The sequence below is a fragment of the Microchirus variegatus genome, assembly GCF_963457635.1.
Source record: "Microchirus variegatus genome assembly, chromosome: 1".
NCBI lineage: Eukaryota > Metazoa > Chordata > Actinopteri > Pleuronectiformes > Soleidae > Microchirus > Microchirus variegatus.
In genome coordinates, this window is record NC_139802.1 from 40612439 (window position 1) to 40634885 (window position 22447).

The 22447-nt window shown below is 40.7% G+C and overlaps 1 protein-coding gene across 1 annotated transcript; it reads left to right on the top strand.

Annotated features, from left to right (window-relative positions):
- Positions 1-3212: 3212 nt before the first annotated feature.
- On the top strand, positions 3213-21203 carry sec31a (SEC31 homolog A, COPII coat complex component). Its single transcript, XM_083906510.1, has 28 exons — positions 3213-3334; positions 4558-4637; positions 5029-5152; positions 6040-6238; positions 6333-6428; positions 6783-6923; positions 7034-7176; positions 7588-7687; positions 8203-8364; positions 8675-8827; positions 8932-9162; positions 9266-9340; positions 9434-9475; positions 10739-11053; positions 11392-11452; positions 11570-11748; positions 12466-12592; positions 12701-12846; positions 13120-13293; positions 13856-14134; positions 15142-15246; positions 16242-16344; positions 17569-17925; positions 18671-18726; positions 18897-19139; positions 19301-19420; positions 19523-19594; positions 20515-21203. The coding sequence occupies exons 2-28, from the start codon at positions 4559-4561 to the stop codon at positions 20692-20694; spliced, it is 4062 nt and encodes a 1353-aa protein (XP_083762636.1). The 5' UTR covers positions 3213-3334; position 4558; the 3' UTR covers positions 20695-21203.
- The last annotated feature ends 1244 nt before the right edge of the window (positions 21204-22447 follow it).

Genomic DNA, 22447 nt, shown 5'->3' on the forward strand with positions numbered 1-22447 from the left:
AATGTAATCAGTATTTTTTTTGCCTTTTAAGTAGACGAGCGGAACATGTACCTTTTTGATATTTATTTTGACATGTATTTGTATTCAATCGAGAGCTGATATTGTGTGGCGTATAGTGCTACATACTGTTAATCATTAACCACAGCTAGGCTAAATTGTTCAAAGAAAATAAGTAGCGGTAGCCTGGGGTTTTTATCCTAAATGCAGTCGTGAAATGCACACACATAATGCATTATATACACACACGTACACAGCACCGCTCACAATAGTTGACAGAGTGGCAGAGGCAACACACTGGTGCTGTTTCCTGTTTCATTAGTCACAAGCTTTATGGGCATTAAAAAAAAAACCCATCAACTCGGAAAATAACTGGGTATGTGTTGTTTCTGATACTTCGTGAACTGATCTGTCCAAAGCTCTGATGACACAGATGGAAACATGTCTGAGCAGGAAAAGTGTTGATAATTATTATTTACGTTTGTCTTTTTCAAGCTCTTTACGACTTCAGGTGCCAGTTATGTCATGAGCTGCATCTAATGATCTTCTACATCAGCGATTTATAAATTCCCCCATCGTTTTCTCAATTTTGTGTAAGAAATGCCCAAATGTTACATCTTTAGATGCTTTGTTTTGTTTGTTTTGTTTTGTTTGTATTAATATTAATTTTATTGTTACGACAGACGACCACTGTCAATCAAATCCAGTCAAACAACCCACATGATTATACAGTAAAGTCTAGAGATGCACAATATTATCAGCAGGATATCGGTATCAGCCAATATTGGCAAACACGCAAAGATCCCCCCCGATATGACTATGGACTAAAACAGCAGGGTGAATAATAGGCTGCTACCTCCTTGACGTCTATATGTTTATGGTTCTTTATTTTTGCACAATGAAGAAGATCTGTGTCTACATCGGTATCACACAAGTATGCATATTACCATATAGGCCATCGACCCAAGCACCCTTTATAAATTGGCATATCTGCAAAAAAGCCCAATATTGTGCATCCCTAACACAGTCCTGATCAATCAGATGATGTTGCTTTTTGAAACCTCAAAACAATAAATAACTCTGTTCATTCTCCATATTTAAAATATGTTTATTCACTCTTTAAGAAAAGAAAAAATAGTGATCCAGAAAGAAATCTTTGTTATATTTATTTATATCAATTTTGTTTTTTTTGTTATGTTGCTCTTGGACGTTCTTGTCCACACTCCTCCTGACCAGCTGGTGGCGGTAGTGTGCCATGACGCTGTCTGTTGACGGCCAACACAGTGCAACAAGAAAAGGAGGAAGACAAGTTTGTGTGTGACGTCGTTGTCGTGTGCTGACTGAGGATTTGACCTACATGTAAGTTTCTGATAAGACACGTAAAACATTTACTCGAGAACGTGTTCTAAAAAAAAGTTATTTTGTCATGAAGCAAGTTACTCGTTGCTAACGAGTAGGTGGCTAAGCTTGTTAGCTCCACTTTACGTTGAGCGCGATTGTGGAACGAGGTTTCGATCAGTGACGTTAGCTACATTTCTGAACACGTGGAAGTTGTAAAGGAAATAACTACTTATTAGTTTTTGCTTTTAATGTTTCCAAACCAGCACAATTACTGAGTTACCACGGCACTTTTTAAAAAAAAATTAATTTAAGTTTTATTATTATTTTATACAATTGGAATGTTTGCTTATTGTGCAATATTACAGTAGGGTGGTTTTCCACTGTGGACATATACATTTAGTTAATATCTCACTCTTATAATGTCCTATTTTGACAGGTTACCTTGAATGAAATTGCTTCCAGCTTGTGGACCAGACATTGTTGTGTATGTATTACAGACAGTTACACAATAACTTGAGCGAATTGCCATGAATCCCAATGATTATGTCAATCACTACCCATCTGACCCATTCCTATGCCTGGGGATGATTATCTGCACATTTCTGAATGAGGGTTTGGCATTGATGGAGCTCTGCTGGTGTTCAGTGTCACACTGATGTGGATTTACCTATGTTCCACTTAATCATGTGCTTCTTTGTACATTTCAGGGGCGACCTGCTGAATTGACTACAGATGCCATTCTGATCATCATACCAGTTTCTGAGTGGTGTGATTTCCACACACACTTTAAAACGTATTGGGGTTTTTTTCAAAATAAAAGCAAACAGTCAAGATCAAAGTTGTGTGTGTTTATTGCATGGTTGGGGAAATAGGGGAGACGATGGGTTTAATATCGTTACATTTGACTCAAGATGAGATGCCTTTGGTTTAAGAAGGAAATGTGACTAACACTTTTTCACAACTCTGGTTACTTTTCATATCAATAAATAGATGAATATTTGATATTTTCTAACCAATCATTTAGTCTGACTACATTATTCTCAGTATTCAGATTTAACTACTGGAGTAATTGCAAAGTGCAGGGAAAGTTGAAATCCTGCTTTTTGAACTACATAAAAGTATACTAATGCAGAATGATTTGTTTCCCAATAAGATATTTTAGTTATTATATTGTAATTATTATCAATGTGCCAATATGTTGTTGTTTTGGGTGTGATCTGAATTGTTGATGAATGCAGTTAACCTTTAAACACACTAAATTGTCAAATCACGCAATTAAAGTCCAATACAAATAAGTGAAAACTGCAGTAATTGAAATAAAGAAATATCAATACAGGAAAACTGAGTTAAGTGTTCAGTTTGTTATTTATCCTTACTTAAATAAAACTTGTAATCGTGACTTGGTATCAATGGTATATATTGGTGTTCTTAACACAAGTGCATTTAACTTTTGTTAAATATTTTAGTCATTTATGTATGAAAAAACGGGGCTGTACTACTTTGTGGGAAATAAATGTCCAAATCATCTATTATGAAATATTGAAATACAGTGGATTATCAGTGTTGATCCCAGAGTTCCAAGGGTTACACATACTATACAAAATCATAACAACGTTTAATTAAAAATATATTTAAATTACAAAAATTAGCCAGTTAATTTAATGTAAATTGTACACTTTAATATTTTTTCCCCTCTAATGTTACCACTTTAAATTCAGATTTATTTATTTTTCTCTCTGAACATGGACGTCCCCCGGAAGTCGTTGTTCTTCTTCGTGGGTCTGAGGAGGCGGTTACTTAGCTTGTGCCACGTTGATGGAGACCAGTGGGGACGTGGAAGTCCGTCTGCAGTACGCAGCCGGTACCCGGTAGACTTGTGTCCGTGTGTTTTCACAACATTTAGTCCTTAAAGAAGAGCCGAATAAGGAATTGTGCCCAGTGTTTTTTGTATTTGTTTAATGTGTACGTTCATGTAAGAGGGAGCAAAGAACATAAGGTAAGCCGGTCTACTCTAACTAATGAGCTCTATTTGCACAGGCAGCTAACGGGCTACAAACCGTAGTAAATATAAGCATTGGTAGCATGTACTAGTTCACCCAGTACAATGTCCACACAGTGACAATACGTTTATTTACATTTGTCCGAATCCTGTGGCTGTTAGCTTCATGCTAACTCACTGTATTGAATGCGACACGCAGTTTCCTTACAAAATATATGTTTTTTACAATGTGCACCTAAAATGTAAATAAAAAAAACCCAAAACGTAGTTGATACGTGATTTTAAAAATCCTGTGCGATCCTGTAAAATTTAATTTACTAGGTAAACAATGTTAATTGGGGAATATTTCCTTGGGAGAGAATTCCTCAGTGCTATTGTTGCTGACCTCTGACCCCTTGCTTGCATCGAGTCATTCTTCTATTCATTTTCTGCTTTTAATCCAACTCCATGTCATTTTGACCCCACACCACTCAATAAATTACGACCTCAATTATTAGTATCGTCCTTATTTTTGTATATAATATATTCCACATATTTGGTATTATGACAGTTAGACCGGTTTAAAATGTGCAGCAGAAACTCTAGCTGTCTTTCCAGTGCAGCAGAGCCATGTGATCATTAGTGTCAGTCAAAGTTTGCACTGTCTGTAACTGTGTAACTATTGTGTTTATTACAGTACAGCACAATAGAGGGAAAACGGCTATTGTCTCATAAAAAGAGTCCCACACTTGTAATAACATTATGTATACCTGTATTGACTGGTGCCTTTTAACGTGCTCCTAGATTCCATAGAATACTGAAAACATACATGATGCCCATTATGTACATTGAATTAATCAGTCAGTGGTTGCTGAGAGTGTCCCCGCTGTCCACACCTGTTGTTCAAGGATCTGCTTTGGACATGAATCAAGTGAAAGTGATGGGGGACAGATTGTGGTCCCTGTTATGTGTTTGACTACGTTTCAGAGTTGTAGCAGAGATAGTGACCATAGGAAGGAAATCCAGAAAAAGCTGAAAAAGAGCTCCAAGCTCAGCACATGTTTTGTCCTCAAAATTATGACTTGCACAAAATCACATGCAACAAGCAGACTTGATTACGATTAAAAATAATGAATCTATGGTCGTCCTTAAGGATTTCTCGAGTTTATCTTTCATTTCTTTGTTCAGGTATCGCTGCACAATGATTAACATCTGTTCTGTTTTTTGTTTTTTCTTCCCAGAATGAAACTCAAAGAGATCAGCCGCACAGCCATCCAGAGCTGGAGTCCTGCTCAGCACCATCCTATCTACCTGGCTACAGGTATGAGCACGCAGAGCGCACCTGCACAGACGTGCTGCTGCTGCTGACGTGACACATGAAGGAGAAAATTATGCTGCATCATTTCCAGCAGTATCCTATTTAGTTTATTTTATATTAAGAGCTCAAGTCATGATTTGCAACTGACCAGTATTGTCATTTTCAAATAATCTTATTATTATTTTCTCAGATAATTGATTGTTTAACAATGGCATATGTGTAAATATTTGTCTGACTAAGTCTGAAACACACAACAATACAACTTTCATATTTCAGTTACTGTAATCATCAAGTTTTTGTTTGCTTGCAAAATGACCTAAATTATTATTAATATAGATACAAGTAAAAGCTTGATAAGTAGACCTAAAGCTTCCTGTGCTATTTCTCTCTGCAGGAACATCAGCCCAGCAGCTGGATGCCTCCTTCAGCACCAATGCTTCCTTGGAGTTTTTCGAGCTGGACTTGGCTGATCTGTCTCTGGAGATGAAGTCATGTGGCAGCTTCCCATCCACTCACAGGTTTTTAAAAAGCTGCTCAATACACCCGCATGATCGATTGTTGTAGACCTAATACAGTTTTTTATATTCTCTGTTAGGGCTGGGTATTTCCTTATTTTGAATAATGTCCATATCCTATACACAATTTAAGACAACAGATTCTTTAAGAGCAATAGAAATGCCTTTAACTTTTAAACCCAGGCCTTATAAGTTTTTCAAAACAATTTTAAGTACATAGTTTGTAGTCATTTGCAGATTTTCAATAAAAATGCAAACTTATTTGAACCATAATAACTATGTATCAAGCAGTTGAGAGCATGTAAGATGAGTTGAGCTGAAAAGCAAAAATCATAAATGTTTCTGTCTTTTTTTATATATATAAAAATGAAATTTAAATTGCAAATATTTTGATAATTGAGTGTTTTAGTTTAGTTATTCGATCTTTCAGCTTCTTAAATGTCAAGATTTTCTGGTTTCTTAGCTTAGCTTCTTAGCTATAACAAAGTAACCACTACACTGAATAATCTTGCTTTGTGGGGAAAAAAAACAAGACCCTTGAGTATGTTATTTTTCAGCGTTTTCTGACATTTAATGGGCAAAACATCTAATCCATTAATTGGCAAAGAATCAACAAATAAATCAAATATGAAAATAATCGTTAGCTAGAGTCCTGATTTTGGCTCTATTGATGTTTGGTTTAAGCCCTTTTTCTGTGTGTGCTATCATTTGCATAATATAATAATAAATATAATAATCATTTTGTATTTAGTAGTTTAAAAAAAATCGGATCTGGTATAAAAAAAAATCGGATCTGGTATAAAAAAAAATCAGGGATTTTATTTTTTGGCCATATAGCCTAGCCCTAGTGTGTGCCGCTGTTAACGTTCTATTTACTTCCCTCCCCACAGATATAACAAACTGGTGTGGGGTCCCTACGGAATGGACGACCAGAGTCACCCGTCTGGCGTGCTAATCGCAGGAGGCGATAATGGCAACGTCATCCTGTACGACCCAGCAAAGATCATGGCCGGGGAGAGTGACGTGATCATCGCTGAGAGTGACAAACACACAGGGCCTGTGAGGGCTCTGGACGTCAACCCGTTCCAAGTACGACCCAGCTGAGCTACTGTCAGTGAAGTTAACGTGCTTTCGCTTTCAAACTGTGACCTCATGTTTGTGTTTTGTTTTCTCTTTATTGCAGACAAACCTGTTTGCATCAGGTGGAAATGAGTCTGAAATCTATATCTGGGACATGAATAACTTTGGTTCTCCCATGACACCTGGACCTAAAACACAGGTAGATTACTGAACTGAAAGTCAGCGAAAAGTTCTATTCTTGGCTCCACAGTGCAGCACAGAGTTCTACACAAACTTCCAGCCTCAGAGGATTTATCTGTTCAGTGGATACATGTTATATATGGCAGCAACGTGCCTGCTAGAGCCTGCAAATGATCACTTTTGCACAAATGCTAACTGCTGTTAGCTCACTGTAGCCTCTGTGGCTGATGTAATTTCTGTCCCTTAAGTTTCATTTTAGTTTTATTAAGGTGGACCTTAAGAGATACTACTAAACAGAGCGTTATAAAAAGGGCTGATTTTGCAGGGTGATTGAAGCTGTTGATTTATAAAAGCTTGTGGTTTTGTCGTGTAGCCTCTGGAGGACATCAGCTGTGTGTCGTGGAACAGACAGGTCCAACACATCCTGGCCTCTGCCAGCCCGAGTGGCCGAGCTTCAGTGTGGGACCTCCGCAAGAATGACCTCATTATTAAAGTCAGCGACCACAGCAACAGAGTATGTTGTTCTTTTTTTGTTGCTCTTACATGAAGTCTGATTCGTCACAATCCTCTGGTGCTTTTTACTCAAACGTTTGCGTCTGTGTTCACGTGCATTTTTGTTTTTAGATGCACTGCTCCGGACTGGCCTGGAACCCAGAAGTGGCCACTCAGCTGGTCGTGGCCTCGGAGGACGATCGGATGCCAGTCATCCAGATGTGGGACTTGCGTTTCGCTACCTCTCCTCTCAAGATTTTCGAGAATCACACAAGGTAAATAGATCTGTTGAGTTTGCATAAATGTTTCCGCCTTCCTTTTTGATTGTCAACAAATCCCATGAAAGATCCAAGCCAACAATAAACGTTTTGCTTGTAGATGCTGAAATCCTATCTTATCTCTGACTAAAACCTATGTACATAATCCTCCTGCCTTGAATACTCACTTGAGCAAACATGCTGTATTGGGACCCACAAATATGTGTTTTCATCTCTTGGAAAGGGACAATTTACCTTCTCAAAATATTATTAGTTGTTACAGAAATGGCAGTAAAAATGTACATGTGCCCTTGAAACACTGTAGATATTTAAGTACAGAGATGCCGACTAACATGATTTATTTATGTTTTGGTAATTTAATGGGATTTGATGAAAATGTTATATAATGGTCCTGGTCTTTATGTGCAGGGGTGTGCTCTCCATCTCTTGGAGTTTGGCTGATCCTGAGCTGCTCCTGAGCTGTGGGAAGGACAGCAGGATCCTGTGCTGGAATCCAAACACAGCAGAGGTAAACATTTGACCCTAAATATCTCAAATGCCCCATTTAATCCTATGTTAAACTTTTTTTTAGACCAGTGGGAATGTGTTTGATTGGTATTCACCACTTAAAAGTTAAATGACTCTGCAGTGCACATGGTTTTTTCCATTGGCTTCAGCTTGACCCAACACTGATGTGCATTCATCTTTAAGCCATTAGAAGAGATATAAAGGGTATTTTATCATTTGAATTTGTTAAAAGATTGGTTAGAGAAGGCCCCAAAATAGAGATAGAGAGATAGAGAAGATACAAAATGGTAATGACTATAATATTGTCACCGGGCTCCTTGGTGGTGGTGTTTTTTTCTGGCACATCACATTTAAAGCACAGGTGATGCAGGAGTGAAAAGAGGTGCAATACAAATTCACAAATCCCGGGTATACCAACTCATTTTAGTGTGACAGAGTCTTTACACATACACTAGGTTGAAAATGCATTAATCCAGTTTAATGAGAGTAAGTAATCATCCATCCTGCTTGACTCAGGTGCTGTATGAGTTGCCCACCGGCAGCCAGTGGTGCTTTGACATCCAGTGGTGTCCCAGGAACCCTGCAGTGCTGTCGGCCGCAAGCTTTGACGGACACATCGACATCTATTCCATCATGGGGGGCAGCAAAGAGTCACAGAGTCAGAGGCACGCTGACCAGGTAAGATTACACCATAAAAGACTAAAACATTAAAAGCAAGCAACAGGATCAGAATGTGTGGGAATAATTATATGTTGTATGTATAAAAAATATGATAACATAACAGAAATTGTACAGTTCTTAAGCCACTTTGAAGACTTATCTGATTGGATGTGTTGGTTTTTATATATTTTTGGCCATGTGGTCTGATCAGGACTGTTATTCACCAGTGTCACCGAATTATAGCTGTCAATCACGAGATACCAAGTGGCTGCTTGATCATTGTGTGATACTCTTGTTTTCTGACGTGTCCTGCTTATCTCTGCGACAGATTAGTACCTCGTTCGGGAACATGGATCCTTTTGGAACAGGACAAACGTTGCCTCCGCTTCAGCTGCCTCAGTCCACTGCCCCTCCAGCGGCAGTAAACCCCTTGAAGAAGCCGCCCAAGTGGATCCGCAGACCTGTCGGAGCCTCGTTTGCTGTGAGTCTGGCTTCTTTAACCTTTCATCACTATCACCGTTTTTTGTTTTTTTTTACTATGTGAAGCCTCTCACATCTGTGCGGTTTTGGTTTGTTTACCCACAGTTTGGTGGGAAGCTGGTATCCTTGGAGAACTCAAAGCCCAACGCTCAGCAGCTCCAGCAGCCCACTTCACACGTCGTACGTGTCAGTCAGGTCATCACAGAAACGGCCTTTTTGAAGCGCTCCGATCAGCTGCAGGCCACTCTGAGCTCAGGCAGCTTTGTGGATTTCTGCCAGGAAAAGATCAGCTCTGCTGAGAACGAGTTTGAAAAGACTATTTGGTCATTCCTCAAGGTATGAAAATCACAGGCAGCTTGGAAATAGGCAGTACCATTTTCAATAACTAGTGCTATCACTTTTACATTTTATGTATGTGAATATTTTGGTTTTTTTCAAGGCTAATTTTGAGGGCGATATGCGCAGCAAGTTTTTGGAACTTCTGGGATACAACAAAGAGGAGTTGGCCTTAAAGGTGAAAGGCTTTATATTGTTTTTTTTTTCTATATAATTTTTCATAATCTTATCCAGGTAATTAATGTGTCATCTGTGTCCATTTCTTTGTCAGATTTCGGCAGCACTAGAGGAAAAACCTGTTGATCCTCCGAAGGTACGTTTGTTTTGTATAATTATTGTGCCGTTTTAAAGGAACGGCTTGAGTTTTTACGGAATTTTGTCCCACAACTAAGTTTCACAACTTCCCTGTTATTTTTCACTCTCACTGCTGTCATGGTGTAGTTTTCACGCTCAGCAGGCAGCAGTTTAAAAAAAAAAACAAAAAAAAAAAAACACTGTACATTACCTGCTGGGTATCAAACCACAGACACAGTCACGGAGCAGCATTCTGCAGCTGAACAGTTTACTTTTTACTAAATTGAGATGCTTTTAACTTGCCCATCTCCACGCTCCACATTCTTTCACTGGCACTACTACAAAACTAAGCAATCAAAGTTGTCAAGTGAATGTCTCTGTCTTTCTGTAATAGGGAAGTGTTGCAAGTGTCCATTATGACGAATCCTTGTACTTCCCTTTTTGAAACGGCTCAGAGGAAGCTGGAAGAACGTGCACGGACACTGTCACTCATATTTGACTCTCTCTTTCATTCATCTGAAGGGATTTTGTAAACCGCTCTCACTCTGACGTGTACGTTCATACTCCTTTGACTCTTGTGTTGAATCCAAACCTAAAACCAAAAGATCTATTTTATTATCTAAATAAACACAGTGTTTATCTACCATTTCTAGAGAAAAACTAGTTTTCAGTTCAGTTTCCAGTGCTTTTCCAATTTCAGTGTTTCCACTTCTTCCTGGAGATCTAAAAAGTTGCTAATGTCATTCACCTACCACATTATCCTCCATATGAGGGTCTGCTTTTTTGATATATCTGTCATTATGTCCTTCCAAAACAATTCTATAGAGGGACGTGTCCAAAAAATATGGGTACAGTTGACCATGAGCCCTCCAGCAGCCGATCCTGAGTTATAGTTTTCCAAAAAATGAGAGTCTGACCATAATCAACTGATTTCACCAAAGGTTACTATAAACTTTAGTAGTTGTTTGATTTCAGCATCACAGATAAAAGTATTTGCCTTTGGACATAGTTGAGACAGCACAGTCTGGAACTGTCTTGTCTATTTCTATTACACCTCCCTCTAGTACAGATGTGGGCATGATACGGCTCAGGGGCCACATGTGGCCCTTTAACCCTACCAGTCTGGCCCGCGTGAATTTTAGAAATTAGATTAAAAAAACTTCTTGCACTTCTTACAATATGTATTATGACATATCTGTGTTCATCATTAAGCCAATTCTTTTTGTTTACTACATTGGAAGTTGAGAACCTGTGTTTTCCTTCATCATTCCTTCAGCTGGAGGCACCCGCTCCGGTCAGCCCGCAGCCTTTACCAGACCTCAGCCTCCTGCCGCCCGTGGACACTCCTGAAGCAGCGTTTGACATGATCGCTGCTGCGAACCTTCAGCCGGCCGCGACACTCGAACTCGACTCCACTCCCAAATCGGAGAGTGAGAAATCAGAAGCTGAAGATCTAGAGGACGATCTTCTAAATAGTGAGCCAGAAGAAAATGTAGACCAGGCTCTTCCTGACGAGGAAGAGGACGAGGAGTGGAAGGAAGAAGAGGAAGAGGAGGAGGAGAAGGAAGAAGAGGAAGAGGAGATCCCATTAGAGGAGGTATCACTGTTTTTATTTATTTTTGCAGATGCTGTCTTGTAGTCAAATGAACATATTGCTGCTGAACTTTGTATTTGTGTGACCTTGCTAACAGAGATAAGGACTGTAGGAATCAGATTGTCTGCTTCACAGCGCTGCTAGCATAGCTGTATAAGCTAACATCCTGCTGCACATTGGGGAGGGGATGAATAAATACAGTATGAAGCATTTTTTGAAAGTCTTTGGTGTTTCAGGAGATAGCAGCACCGGTGGAGGAGGAGAAGGAGCAGGAAGAGGAGGAGGAGGAAGAGGAGGAGGTGGAGGCGGCTATTCCAGCTTCAACCTTGTCTCCAGCTCAGGAGGCCCCTCAAGCCCCGGCTCCAGCCGCTACTGAAGGAGTCAGCCTTGGCGTCAGTAAAGGTGACAAGCCTGCCTTTTAGTCTGATGTGTGTAGACGATAAGCTTGCAAAGGACATTTTTCTGTGACTGTTTTGTTTAGTTCTGGGAAAACAATCAAACATCTTGTTTCCCTGCCAGACGTGGACAGCCTGATTATGCAGGCTCTGCTAACGGGAGACTTCGAAGGAGCCGTGGACCTCTGTCTCCATGACAACAGGATGGCAGACAGCATCATCCTGGCTGTCGCTGGAGGAGCCGAGCTCTTGGAGAAAACCCAGAAGAAGTATTTTACAAAAACACACAGCAAGATAACGAAGGTATGTAACGAATGGAGGGTTTTTTAACAGTGCTTTTGTGGTTTGAGAGATTTTTTTGTCAGTGGTATTAGATTTTAACCTTTGGATCAATGGGCCCAATAAAAGGAATGATAATCAATTTCTATAGGTCACAGCCTAGTAATACACACACTGTAATTCAGGAGCAGTGTGTCAAGATTGTTTCTCACTATAAACACCTTGGAGCCATGATAAACCAGATCCAGCAGCAGCTCTTTTTTAAGAATAAATTAAAAGCAAGCAAACTTTCAATGACCTTTAAAATCTGGCTAACGAAGCTTGTCAATCTAGCGAGTCAGGTTATAGGAGTCCAGCAAGTCCAGCTGTCAAATTGTTCAACAAATACTCAACTGTCCTGACCACATGCTTTTTAAGGAGTACCTTTTCCTTTGGCCTCGATTTTAGAATGCCTAAAAGTAAAACCCTAACCCTTGTTCCTGTAGTTCCCATAACCATAACTTTTTTTATGTGCTCATGTGTGATCACTTATTTTAGCCCATTGCTACTGTTGCCTCTGTACAGCAGTTTATATCACATGAATTGACAATGGATTTAACTATCTCTACAATGTTTTTTTTTAATGCTTCACAGTATCTGGTTCAGTGTGGGAGGAGTATCTTTGTTGTCTGTTTTGCAGATCAAATTTGATTCGTGATAATGGTTAAAGTTATAGTTGATAAACTGTGCTTTGTCTTGCAGATGATCAGCGCAGTGGTGATGAAGGATTGGCATGACATCCTGACGACGTGTGACCTGGAGAACTGGAAGGAGGCTATGGCTGCTGTCATGACCTACGCTAAGCCGGATGAGTTCTCTTCCCTCTGTGGTTAGTTTACCTGTGGTTGTTCCTGATTCTGTGTGATTCCTTTTAATTAATGTTTTTTTCTCTCAGCAATGGATTTCTACCCTCTCACTGAGCTTCTCTGTTTGTTAGATCTTCTTGGGGGCAGACTGGAAACAGCAGAGGTCGCTCAGCTGCAAGCCCAGGCCTGTCTGTGTTACATATGTGCTGGCAACGTGGAGAAACTGGTTTCTTGTTGGACCAGAGCTCAGAACGGACACTGCCCCCTGTCCCTCCAGGTGTGATGACAAACTCTGGAACTTGCGATACCACCAACATCTTCATTGTTTACATTTATATGTACAGAACAGAATCATCATTCATCAGGAGCTATGTGCCAATATTCTAATATTCACTCTCTATTTGCTCTATTTTTGGTCTCCACCATCTCCTGAAAAAACACGTCTAGCATTTGAGCCTCTAACTGCTTCATGATGTTCTCCAGCTGATACAGTGGACTGAATTTTTTTACCTCACCTATGTTAACGTGCTGCTGTGTTTCCGTCTCTCAGGACCTGGTGGAGAAAGTGGTGGTGCTGCGTCACGCAGTAGAGAAGACTCAGCGGTCAGGTCCCGCTGCTGTTGGCGTCTTACTGGCTGAGAGGATGAGCCAGTATGCCAGTCTGCTGGCCTCTCAGGGCAGCCTGTCCACTGCCATCACCTACCTGCCTGACAACACCAACCAGGTATGAGACACAGTGCTCCTCAACTGTTTATATTATAGCGCTTTTCCAATACACAGTTTCAGCACAGCTCTACTGTACTAGCAATTGTACCTGGTACTTTTTTAGTAACTGCTCTTGTGAGGTTTCAAGACAGCTGAGCCGATACTAAATGTGACACCAACAGACTGCCGGCCACTTATTGGCAAAGTCTTGGCACTGAAAGAGTCATGGGTGCGACGTCCAACACAGGAATCAAACAATACCGAATTGTAGGTCAGTTTAAAAGTCTTAAAGATCCCAAAGACAAGTTAATCTCCAACATATAGCAAGGGCATTTCTACAATCTCAATACTTAACAGAGTAGTCTCTAGTGTATTTAGTGACCGCACTGCCGAAAGGACGGAGTCATGCAGGAATTACTGAACATTTCTGTGAACAAATGAGTTTTATGAGTTTTAACTGTTGCTCAAAGTGCATTTGAGTACAAAAGGCTGTTTACAGATCATTAGAATGAGTCACACGATCTGAAAAGATTAACCGAAGTCCACCTTTCTCATTTCACTCCTCGTGTCTGTCCATGCAGGTTGCCGTACAGCAGCTCCGTGACCGTCTCGGTCGCGCACTAGGACAACAGCAGCAGCAGGCGGCGGTGGCGGCGGCGGCTCCCGCAGTTCCTGCACAAACCCAGAGTGTTCAGGCTCGGCTCCCTGCTCCTCGAGCTCAACCCAGCTCTGCGCTGCCCCGTCATCCCTTCACTCCGCTCCAGCCCGCCATGGTGCGGCCACCCACTGCAGCAGCTCCAGTGCCCTTGCTCACGCCTGCCTCCGCCCCTGTACCTGCCCAGACGCACTTTTACCAGCCAGTATGTTCCTCCACATTTCCACTCTCACACTTATTTGATGTTGCATGATTCAGTATCTGTTTTTATCAGAGATATAAAGACACAACCACTCACCAGCAAATGCCTCATTTCTACTACCACAGGTAATATAATCAAACATGTAAGATAATGGTTGAAAATACATTATTCTTAATATAGATCACATTTATTATCTTATTACAGATTCACATATTTACAGTCATTAAGTACATATGTACTCACATATACATATACACTTGTTAGACTTATCTATGAGAAGAATGATGATCAGACGTAGGTTTTTTCAGATTCTGTTGCATTAATTATTGCATTAAAGTAAAGTAAAGCTCTAACTTAATTAAAAAGTAAGAGAGAAAGAGAAGTATTATAAAGTTCTTCAAGGAAGCACAAGTCTATGTATGTATACAGTATACAGTCGGTTAAATATAATAGTGAAAATTATAAGATAATCACAGATCACACAGATAATCATTGAAAATGTGAGTTTGTGTCTGAATCTTTAAATTCATCCTATTACTAGATATCCTTTAAGAGAAAGTGTGTTGTCGTGATCTGATGTGTGTTAAGTGAATACAGTTCATACAGATTATAGTTTGGGGTTATTTAACAACCTGAGCACAGTCTGCTTTTCACCCTGTTCTTCCTCTGACAGTGACCTCATCTCCTCCCTAAATAACCACCTGTTTGTCTGTCTGGTGAAGTTCTCTGTGCTCTGTAATGATTTCATTGTCTAAAATTCCATTCTGGCCAGCGTTTAAATCACATGCTATTTTCCAGTATTGATGATAAATGTGCTTATTGCACCACCAAAGTCTTTATCCTTTGTTTGCAGTTGATTATATTCCTGTAATTTGAACCCTGGCTAATCTTAAATTATCTGTCATTCTCGCTGGTTCGGTGCACTCTTGCACTGTGTTGTTTGGTGTTGTTTTCCCTCTCCGAGCCACGGCCATCATTTGGCATGTGCCGTATGTCTTTGTGTGCTTTAGGCGAGGGTTGCTTCCACTGTCACCTCCTGGAGTAACCAAGCTCCCACAGCTCTCCCCAATGTCCCTCCTACTCCTCTCCAAGTAGGCAACGCCTCAGACCAGCAGGTACACAAACAGCCTGCGTTCTTGCACACAGAATATCATCATAAACCTTGTTATGCTAAATTATCTTTGGCCACTGTGCTATGTCTGTGGTAATGCCTCAAAACCTGAACTGCTTTTCTCCACTCCACTCCCTGCTGATAATATGACCAATATACTCCTCTGTCTCCTTTGATGCATGCACTTCCCTTAGGTTCCATTCCTATTATAGCGCATCAATTCTGCACCTGCTGTTCATGTAAATCTGCTCTACTAAAGCCTTGAAAATGGAGACGTTTGAAAACAATACTGTCTCAGGTTTTAGTTTTAAAATTCAGGCAGATCGTTTACTTCTCCTGGCTGGATCTACTTTCTCAGTATAGCGGTGTTTAGATCTCATGTCGTCGGGGCCACTTTCCCGTGCTGCACGCAGGAAGTGATTATTTTTTTAACGTCAAGACAGATGGATGCAACAGCAACATTGAATATGATAGAAAGAAGGGCCCACAACACGTTTCAGAAGTGAATTATATTGCTCAAAAATCATCATGCCTTAGCAGTTTGACAGGATAAACACTTCTTGTCCCCACCCGCCCCTGCTATGCTGCTGTATACGCAAACGCTCCTTCAGTCGGGTCTGAACAAACGGAGGCAAAACTATCAAAATCGTGTGCAGCAGCACATGCATGTCCCACTGTACCTGTAGGATATACATTTCCAGGTTTGTCAGTATTTACTGAGCTTTTCTAGTTTTCTCTGAAAACATGTGTTATCAAATGAAAACAAAATAGTATGGATGTAGCTTAACTCTATTTGTTTCTTTGGCAGCCCCATTACTAATGTAATTCCATGCTAACATTACTCAATACTGCAAAACTGCAACAAACAAGATTTTCAATCAAAATAGAGCAGAAATGTCCAAACACTCTCTGGTTTCATCTCTTTATAGACCTCTCCCTCTTTTTGTTTTGAGGAATAGTTTCTGAATGACTTTTCTGTTTGTCTTTTTTTTCCCCCAGACAGAGCCTCCAAACTCTATGTACGGTATGCCAGCCTCCGGCGCAGCTGCTGCGCCTCCAACCTCCTCCACTCCTGCGTACATGTACTCCCATCAGTACCAGCGTAAGTCTTTTACAGCTTATGGAAGCAGAAGAGTTTGCCGTGTATAAAACTAGGGTCATTGAATGTCTTCTATAATTTAAGTTTACATAATATGGAACTTGAAACTCACGGAATTAGCAACTTTGCAGTAGTCATGATACACAGGCAGCTATCGATTAATTACTTCACAAAGATGAAAATGCAAAAATGTGTTTATTATCCTCATTTATGCAGGACATTCATTGATAGCGGTCTACATCTAAACATTGTCCTATGGGTGTGTTAGCAATTAGCTCCACCAATACGGTTGTGTTTTTGCTGACGTTTGTCTGCCTGTGAGCATCATAACTCCAAAAGTACACAACAGATTTTGATGTCATCTTCTGGGGGGTGCACTGTAGGTTATGTTCCAGCGAAGAACATGTTAGATTTCGGTGGCGATCCAGACATGAAAACTGAGTGGTCTTGGCAGAGGTTTGTGCTCTCTGAGTGCTCACTCTGGTTGATTCTTTTTTTTCTTCCTTTCAAGTATCACCCTCTATCTCTGTGCTTTTATTATAAGTCCACTGCAATTTCAATGACAACTTAAAACCAGATTAGAATACATGTAACCCCTGATAAAGTCAGGCCAGGATGTAACAAAGACAAACATGTCTAACTGAAAATGAAACACACACTGATAAGTGTATCAGTGAGGTGCAGATCTCTGGAAACTGATAGAAAACAGGAAAAAGGTGTCTCACATACTATGTAAGATATGTGTGTATATACGTATTTATGTATATATACATACACATACGTATATATATACATGTATGTATGTATGTGTATATATATATGTGTGTGTGTGTATATATATATATATATGTATATATGTGTGTGTATGCACACTTTGCATCAGAAGGTGGCCCATAAGCACAACAAACAGCTTTTCTCCTCTCTTCTTTAAAACAATTGCAAACATTTCCCGTCGGCAAATGTTTGAATATTGTGTGCTTTTGTTTTTTGTTTTTTTTAAGTATTAATCACTAACAGAAAATGTTCTTTTAAAAAGTGTCTTTTTAAAGAATATTGCTTGGCATGTTGGGTCATTTGTGTCCTACGAGCTAAACAAATAGCATGTTAGCATGCATCTACTTTTCATCTGTTTTTTGTTTAGAGTTTTTTTAGTCATGCATGATAGTTTGTTTAACATGCAGCAGTTTTTCCTCTAACAGCATCTGTTGTTTCCTGTGTGACTCTCAGCCTACCCCCAGGTCAGCCAGTACCCACCTGGAGCTGGGGGGGCATCGATCTATCAGCCACTGCCCTACCCCTCCTCTCTTCCTGCAGAGCCCTCCTCCCCTCCTCACCCCCCTGGCTTCCTGTCTCAGTACACTCAGTCAGTCCCCTCTCAGCCAGTGCCTCTATTCTATCCTGGACAGACACCCGTCAGCCACTGCCTTTCCTCATCTCCACCCTCCCGTCCTCCTTTCTTTCCCACTGCCGCCTCCTCTGCCTCCTCCTTCTCTGCTCCTCCATCCTCCGGAGCATCTTTCCAGCATGGCGGGCCAGGATCTCCTGTGTCGTACATGCCTCTTCCTCCACCGACCGGAGTTTCAGGTACACATTGACCCTGAACCCGAGCTGAGGCCCGCATCTCAGAGCAGGTCTGCATGGCTCCGCCCTGTCCTCAGGAGCAACTTCTACTCACGACTTAGTATTAAACACCTGAACACAGACTCTATATACAAAAGAACATAGTCTCCCATAATCTTCCTATTTAAAAGAAGCCCATGAAGTAGGTTGTAGCAATGAGCCAAAATGAGTCTAGTTCTCACTTGATTTATATCGGTTTGTATATTAATTTATTTTATGGTCTCAGTCAGGCGTTTCTGCTCTTCTTCAGTAGCATATGGTGTCAGTTGTAGATTATAGAGAAAAATTAATGATGGCACATATGAGTCACCGGTCAAATCCTACATCTGGAGGCTTCAAAACAGGAGTTTGTTTTGCAACAGGAAGACTGTGTTCTTTTTGATATACATTCTGAGGATACAAAACCAAGGATATTAAATATTGCATTCACTGAACGCTGGGATGTTAAACATTAGTCAGGCCATGATTTCCTAATTTAATATTTCAACCAATGAATTCAATCAATCAATCAATCAATCAATCAGTGGAGTAGATCTGAGGTGGGTCTTTTTGTGTGATAAAGAAACCAGAACATATTAACATTTTCATAACATTCAAATTCTGCTAATTTAATTATGTATATAATCCGTGATCAATTTGGTAATGGATGAATTGTTACAGTCCTATAGCAGTGAGACTGAAAGTCACCTGGGTTTTTTGTGTTCTGTAGGACCTCAAAATGGCTGGAATGACCCTCCAGCTCTGAACAGGGCACCAAAGAAAAAGGTAACTCGAGTGTATAATGGTACATACATGTATATGTGTGTGTGTATATATACACACACTGCCAGTATCTGTACAGTGTATCAAATTGTTGTTCATCTGTCTGTGTCCCAAGTTTAACGAACAGATGGTGTTTGCATGTTTTTAACTGAAGTCTATTCATTATTCAGCAGGTTCTTGAGAACTACACTCCCCCTACACCTATCACTGCTCCCATCATGCCTCAGCCAGGCTCTGACCCTCAGGCACAGTCCATGCCCACTGCAGGTCCTCAGGCTGTGGCCCAGGGACCACATGGTGCCCAGATCCCTTACTCAGGCGTGCAGCAGCAGTTCCCCCCACCATCCATGAACCCTGCAATGCCCAAGACCAGTACGGAGGGGGCGCCAGGGGCACCGATTGGAGATGTCATACAGGTACATGCAGACTACAAGATTGCATCGTTTGTCCATAGACTGTATATAAACATTGATTTAGGCTTCTGGTTGCAAAACACAATAAGTGAGTGATATCAGACACAACAACTTAGTTAAAGGAATATAAGATTAGCCACACTCACCCTGTTTGATCCCCTCAGCCTCTGCAGTCCATCCCTGCTGAGAAGATCATGAAGAAGCCGATCCCTGACGAGCACATGGTCCTGAAGACCACGTTTGAGGGGCTCATCCAGAAGTGTTTGGCTGTAGCCAAGGACCCTGTGAGTCAAGTTTGATGAGAACAACACTGTTTATCTCTGTTCTCACAAAGTGCTGTGACAAATTTTGAGCTGGAACTCTTTGTTTTCTTTTTTTTTTCACAGCAAACTAGGAGGAAACTCGATGAGGCTAACAAACGTTTGGAAGCGCTTTATGACAAACTCAGAGAGCAGACGGTGAGTGTCGGGCTCGGTTGGGCTTTTTGAACCATCAAATGAACCGGTTGTATAGTTTTATGGTTATAACTTTATTTCAGTGACACAATACTGTATGTCATTGTTGTGGAAACTATCTGCTGCTAGTGAAGAATGAAATAGAACAGAATAGAACTTCTACCACCAACTTCTAGCCAACAAGTTTTTATTTTCTTTGCAAGGAAAGGTCAATCTTCACAGGAGTGACCCTAGCTGGAGAAAGACCCAGAGCATCGTGAGCCCTCCACATTTATACCTGAGTAACTCCCCTTTCGCATTCCTCCAATAGACAAAGAGTCTTCCTTTCCAGGCGGTGTTTTCACACCTCTTTGTCTACTGTAGGTATCGGGGAGCCGACTCCCTGCGAAGGTTGTAGGGTGGTGTCAGTTCAGGCTAGACGAAATAATACAATACACAAAAGGACCTGGTATTCTGTGTTGGGCAGGTATAGGGTGATGGGCAGTTGTAGCTCTGAGACAGAGAAATGGAATTTACCATTACATCAGTATCTCACTTAAAGCACTTTAAAAAACCCAACTGAACTTATAAGATTAACCAATTCATTTAAACGGTATAAGAAACTAGAAAAGCACTTGGACCCTGCCGGTGTGTCTGGGTCAGACAGTGAGTGTTGTCAACAGTGATGGCGTCTACGGATCACGCCCAAAATTTGGTCCAATTGCGGACATTTCCTAAAAATTTCATCCAAATCCGTCCGAGTTATGTTGCCAACTAACAGACAAACAAACAAACTCCAGCGAAAACATAACCTCCTTGGCGGAGGTAATAATATTAACTGTCAAATGATTAGTAGTAAAATTCCCGGTAAATAACTGCATGGTTTCATTGCTATATTTCAGGCCCTCTCCTGACCTTTCACCTTCTGCTTTTGTTCCCTCCAGCTCTCTCTAGCCATCGTAAGCGGACTGCACAACATAGCCAGGACCATCGAGTCCCGATCCTACACCGAGGGCCTCAACATCCATACCCATATAGTCAGTAACAGCAACTTCAGTGAGACCTCAGCGTTTATGCCCGTACTCAAGGTGGTGCTGACACAGGCCAACAAACTCGGGGTCTGATCGGGCCAACAAAAAAAATAAAAAAATACATCCCACCTCCAAACTCCTGGAGAGTGACCAGTCAGGGGGTCGACCGGCGTTTTAAATTGTTGGTCGCAGGGAGTTCCTTTAGACTCGCATTGCAAATGATGAAGAATTCAAAGACGTTTGGGGAAAAACTACTTCTTCTGTGTGCCATTCACATTTTATCTCACACGACACAAGTCATGTTACAAATCGGTCGCCAGCGGCGCAGCAAAAAAACAGAGCCCGGTGCAAAACAGATGCACGAAACACGTTAAGGGCTAGAGTTTTATCAAAGGACCGCCATGATCTGCCAGAAATCCACACTAAATATTAGTTCCACATGTTGTCATAATGTATTCATCAGTAGCTGAATAATCAGTCTTGCTTTTGGTGAGCAAAATGTAAGGAATGCAACGTTAAAGCACGTTTGGTCATGGTCATACATGGAGACTAATGTTGGATACAAAGGAATTTAAGGTAAAATTAGGAAAAGCAACAGGAGATTCAGGAATTTTTAAGGGCATTTTAGCTACTCGTTTAAAAATCATTGAAATTTTAGTCAATTAGTTTGGCTTCAGCAGACAACAAATCATGAATGACATATTAGCTTGTTTCATTTTTGTAGTCTTTTAATATTTGTGCAATATAATTAAGCTCCGAAGCCCATTTTTAAAAAATCTATAAACAAGTCATTTTTAAAAGTGCAAACACTCGCTTCATTTTTTAACGTGTAACCGCGTAACGGTTTGCATGCTTTTCGCAGTAGATCGGTAAAACAGGCGAGAGGTGGAATCGAGAAGCTTTTGTTTTTACTGCAGAACAGAAAATCGAATAAAAGCAGATCATCGTCTTACTTTAAATTAGGGATGAACAAGACTATTTTATGTCCAATACCAATATGAGAATCGTCTTTTAATCCTTTTAAACAACTCGGCTGTTACTAACACAGTCATGCATTTACCAACCATTTCAAAAACACCATATTCAGCTGTGAAGCAAAATATTTAGCTCCTTCCTGTAAAGGGAGAAATTCATTGCCAACAACATGGAAGTTAATGGACCAGATAATAATAATTAGCGACATCTAATGCCTTTATGTACCAGATAGTATGTCACTCTTCAGTGAGCTTCTGCTTCATAATTCAAAACACACACGTTTGTCCGTTCAGGGCTGCTGTAGAACTATGACGGCATGTTTGCAGCCTCTGTAAAGCAAGGCTCTTTGCTAAAGTACATTTAAAGGTCCCATATTATACCCTATTTCTCCAAGTTAACCTAGTTCCCTGGTGTCCTAATGAACATGTCTGTGACATGCTTTGGTCAAAATACCATAAGGATGAAGCACCACAGCAGTTCAATCACCCTGCCAAAACAGCCCTGTTCAGAACGCTCTGTTTAGTAGTATCTCTTTAGGTCCACCTTAAAAAAAAAAAAAAGTAAAACGAAACTTAAGGGACAGGAAATGACATCAGCCACAGAGGCTCCTGGGAGCTAACAACAGTTAGCATTTGGACAAGTGATCATTGCCGTCATATATAACATGTATCCACTGTACAGATAAATCCTCTGAGGCTGGAAGTTTGTGTAGAACTCTGTGCTGCACTGTGGAGCCAAGAGTAGAACTTTCCGCGGACTAACGGTGACTAACACTCCCGTGATTTACGGACAAAGCGGAGCTCTGCGAGGCAACAATTCCAGGAATTTAGCGCATTGTGACGTCCCAATGAGCGCAGAAGTCAACATTGCG

Bases quoted from the DNA above. Each gene is read 5' to 3' on its own strand.
- sec31a (XM_083906510.1), top strand. From the start codon at position 4,559: ATGAAACTCAAAGAGATCAGCCGCACAGCCATCCAGAGCTGGAGTCCT. The intron at 8,365-8,674 runs GTAAGATTACAC...TCTCTGCGACAG, and splicing joins GTCAGAGGCACGCTGACCAG to ATTAGTACCTCGTTCGGGAA. The intron at 14,135-15,141 runs GTATGTTCCTCC...TGTGTGCTTTAG, and splicing joins AGACGCACTTTTACCAGCCA to GCGAGGGTTGCTTCCACTGT.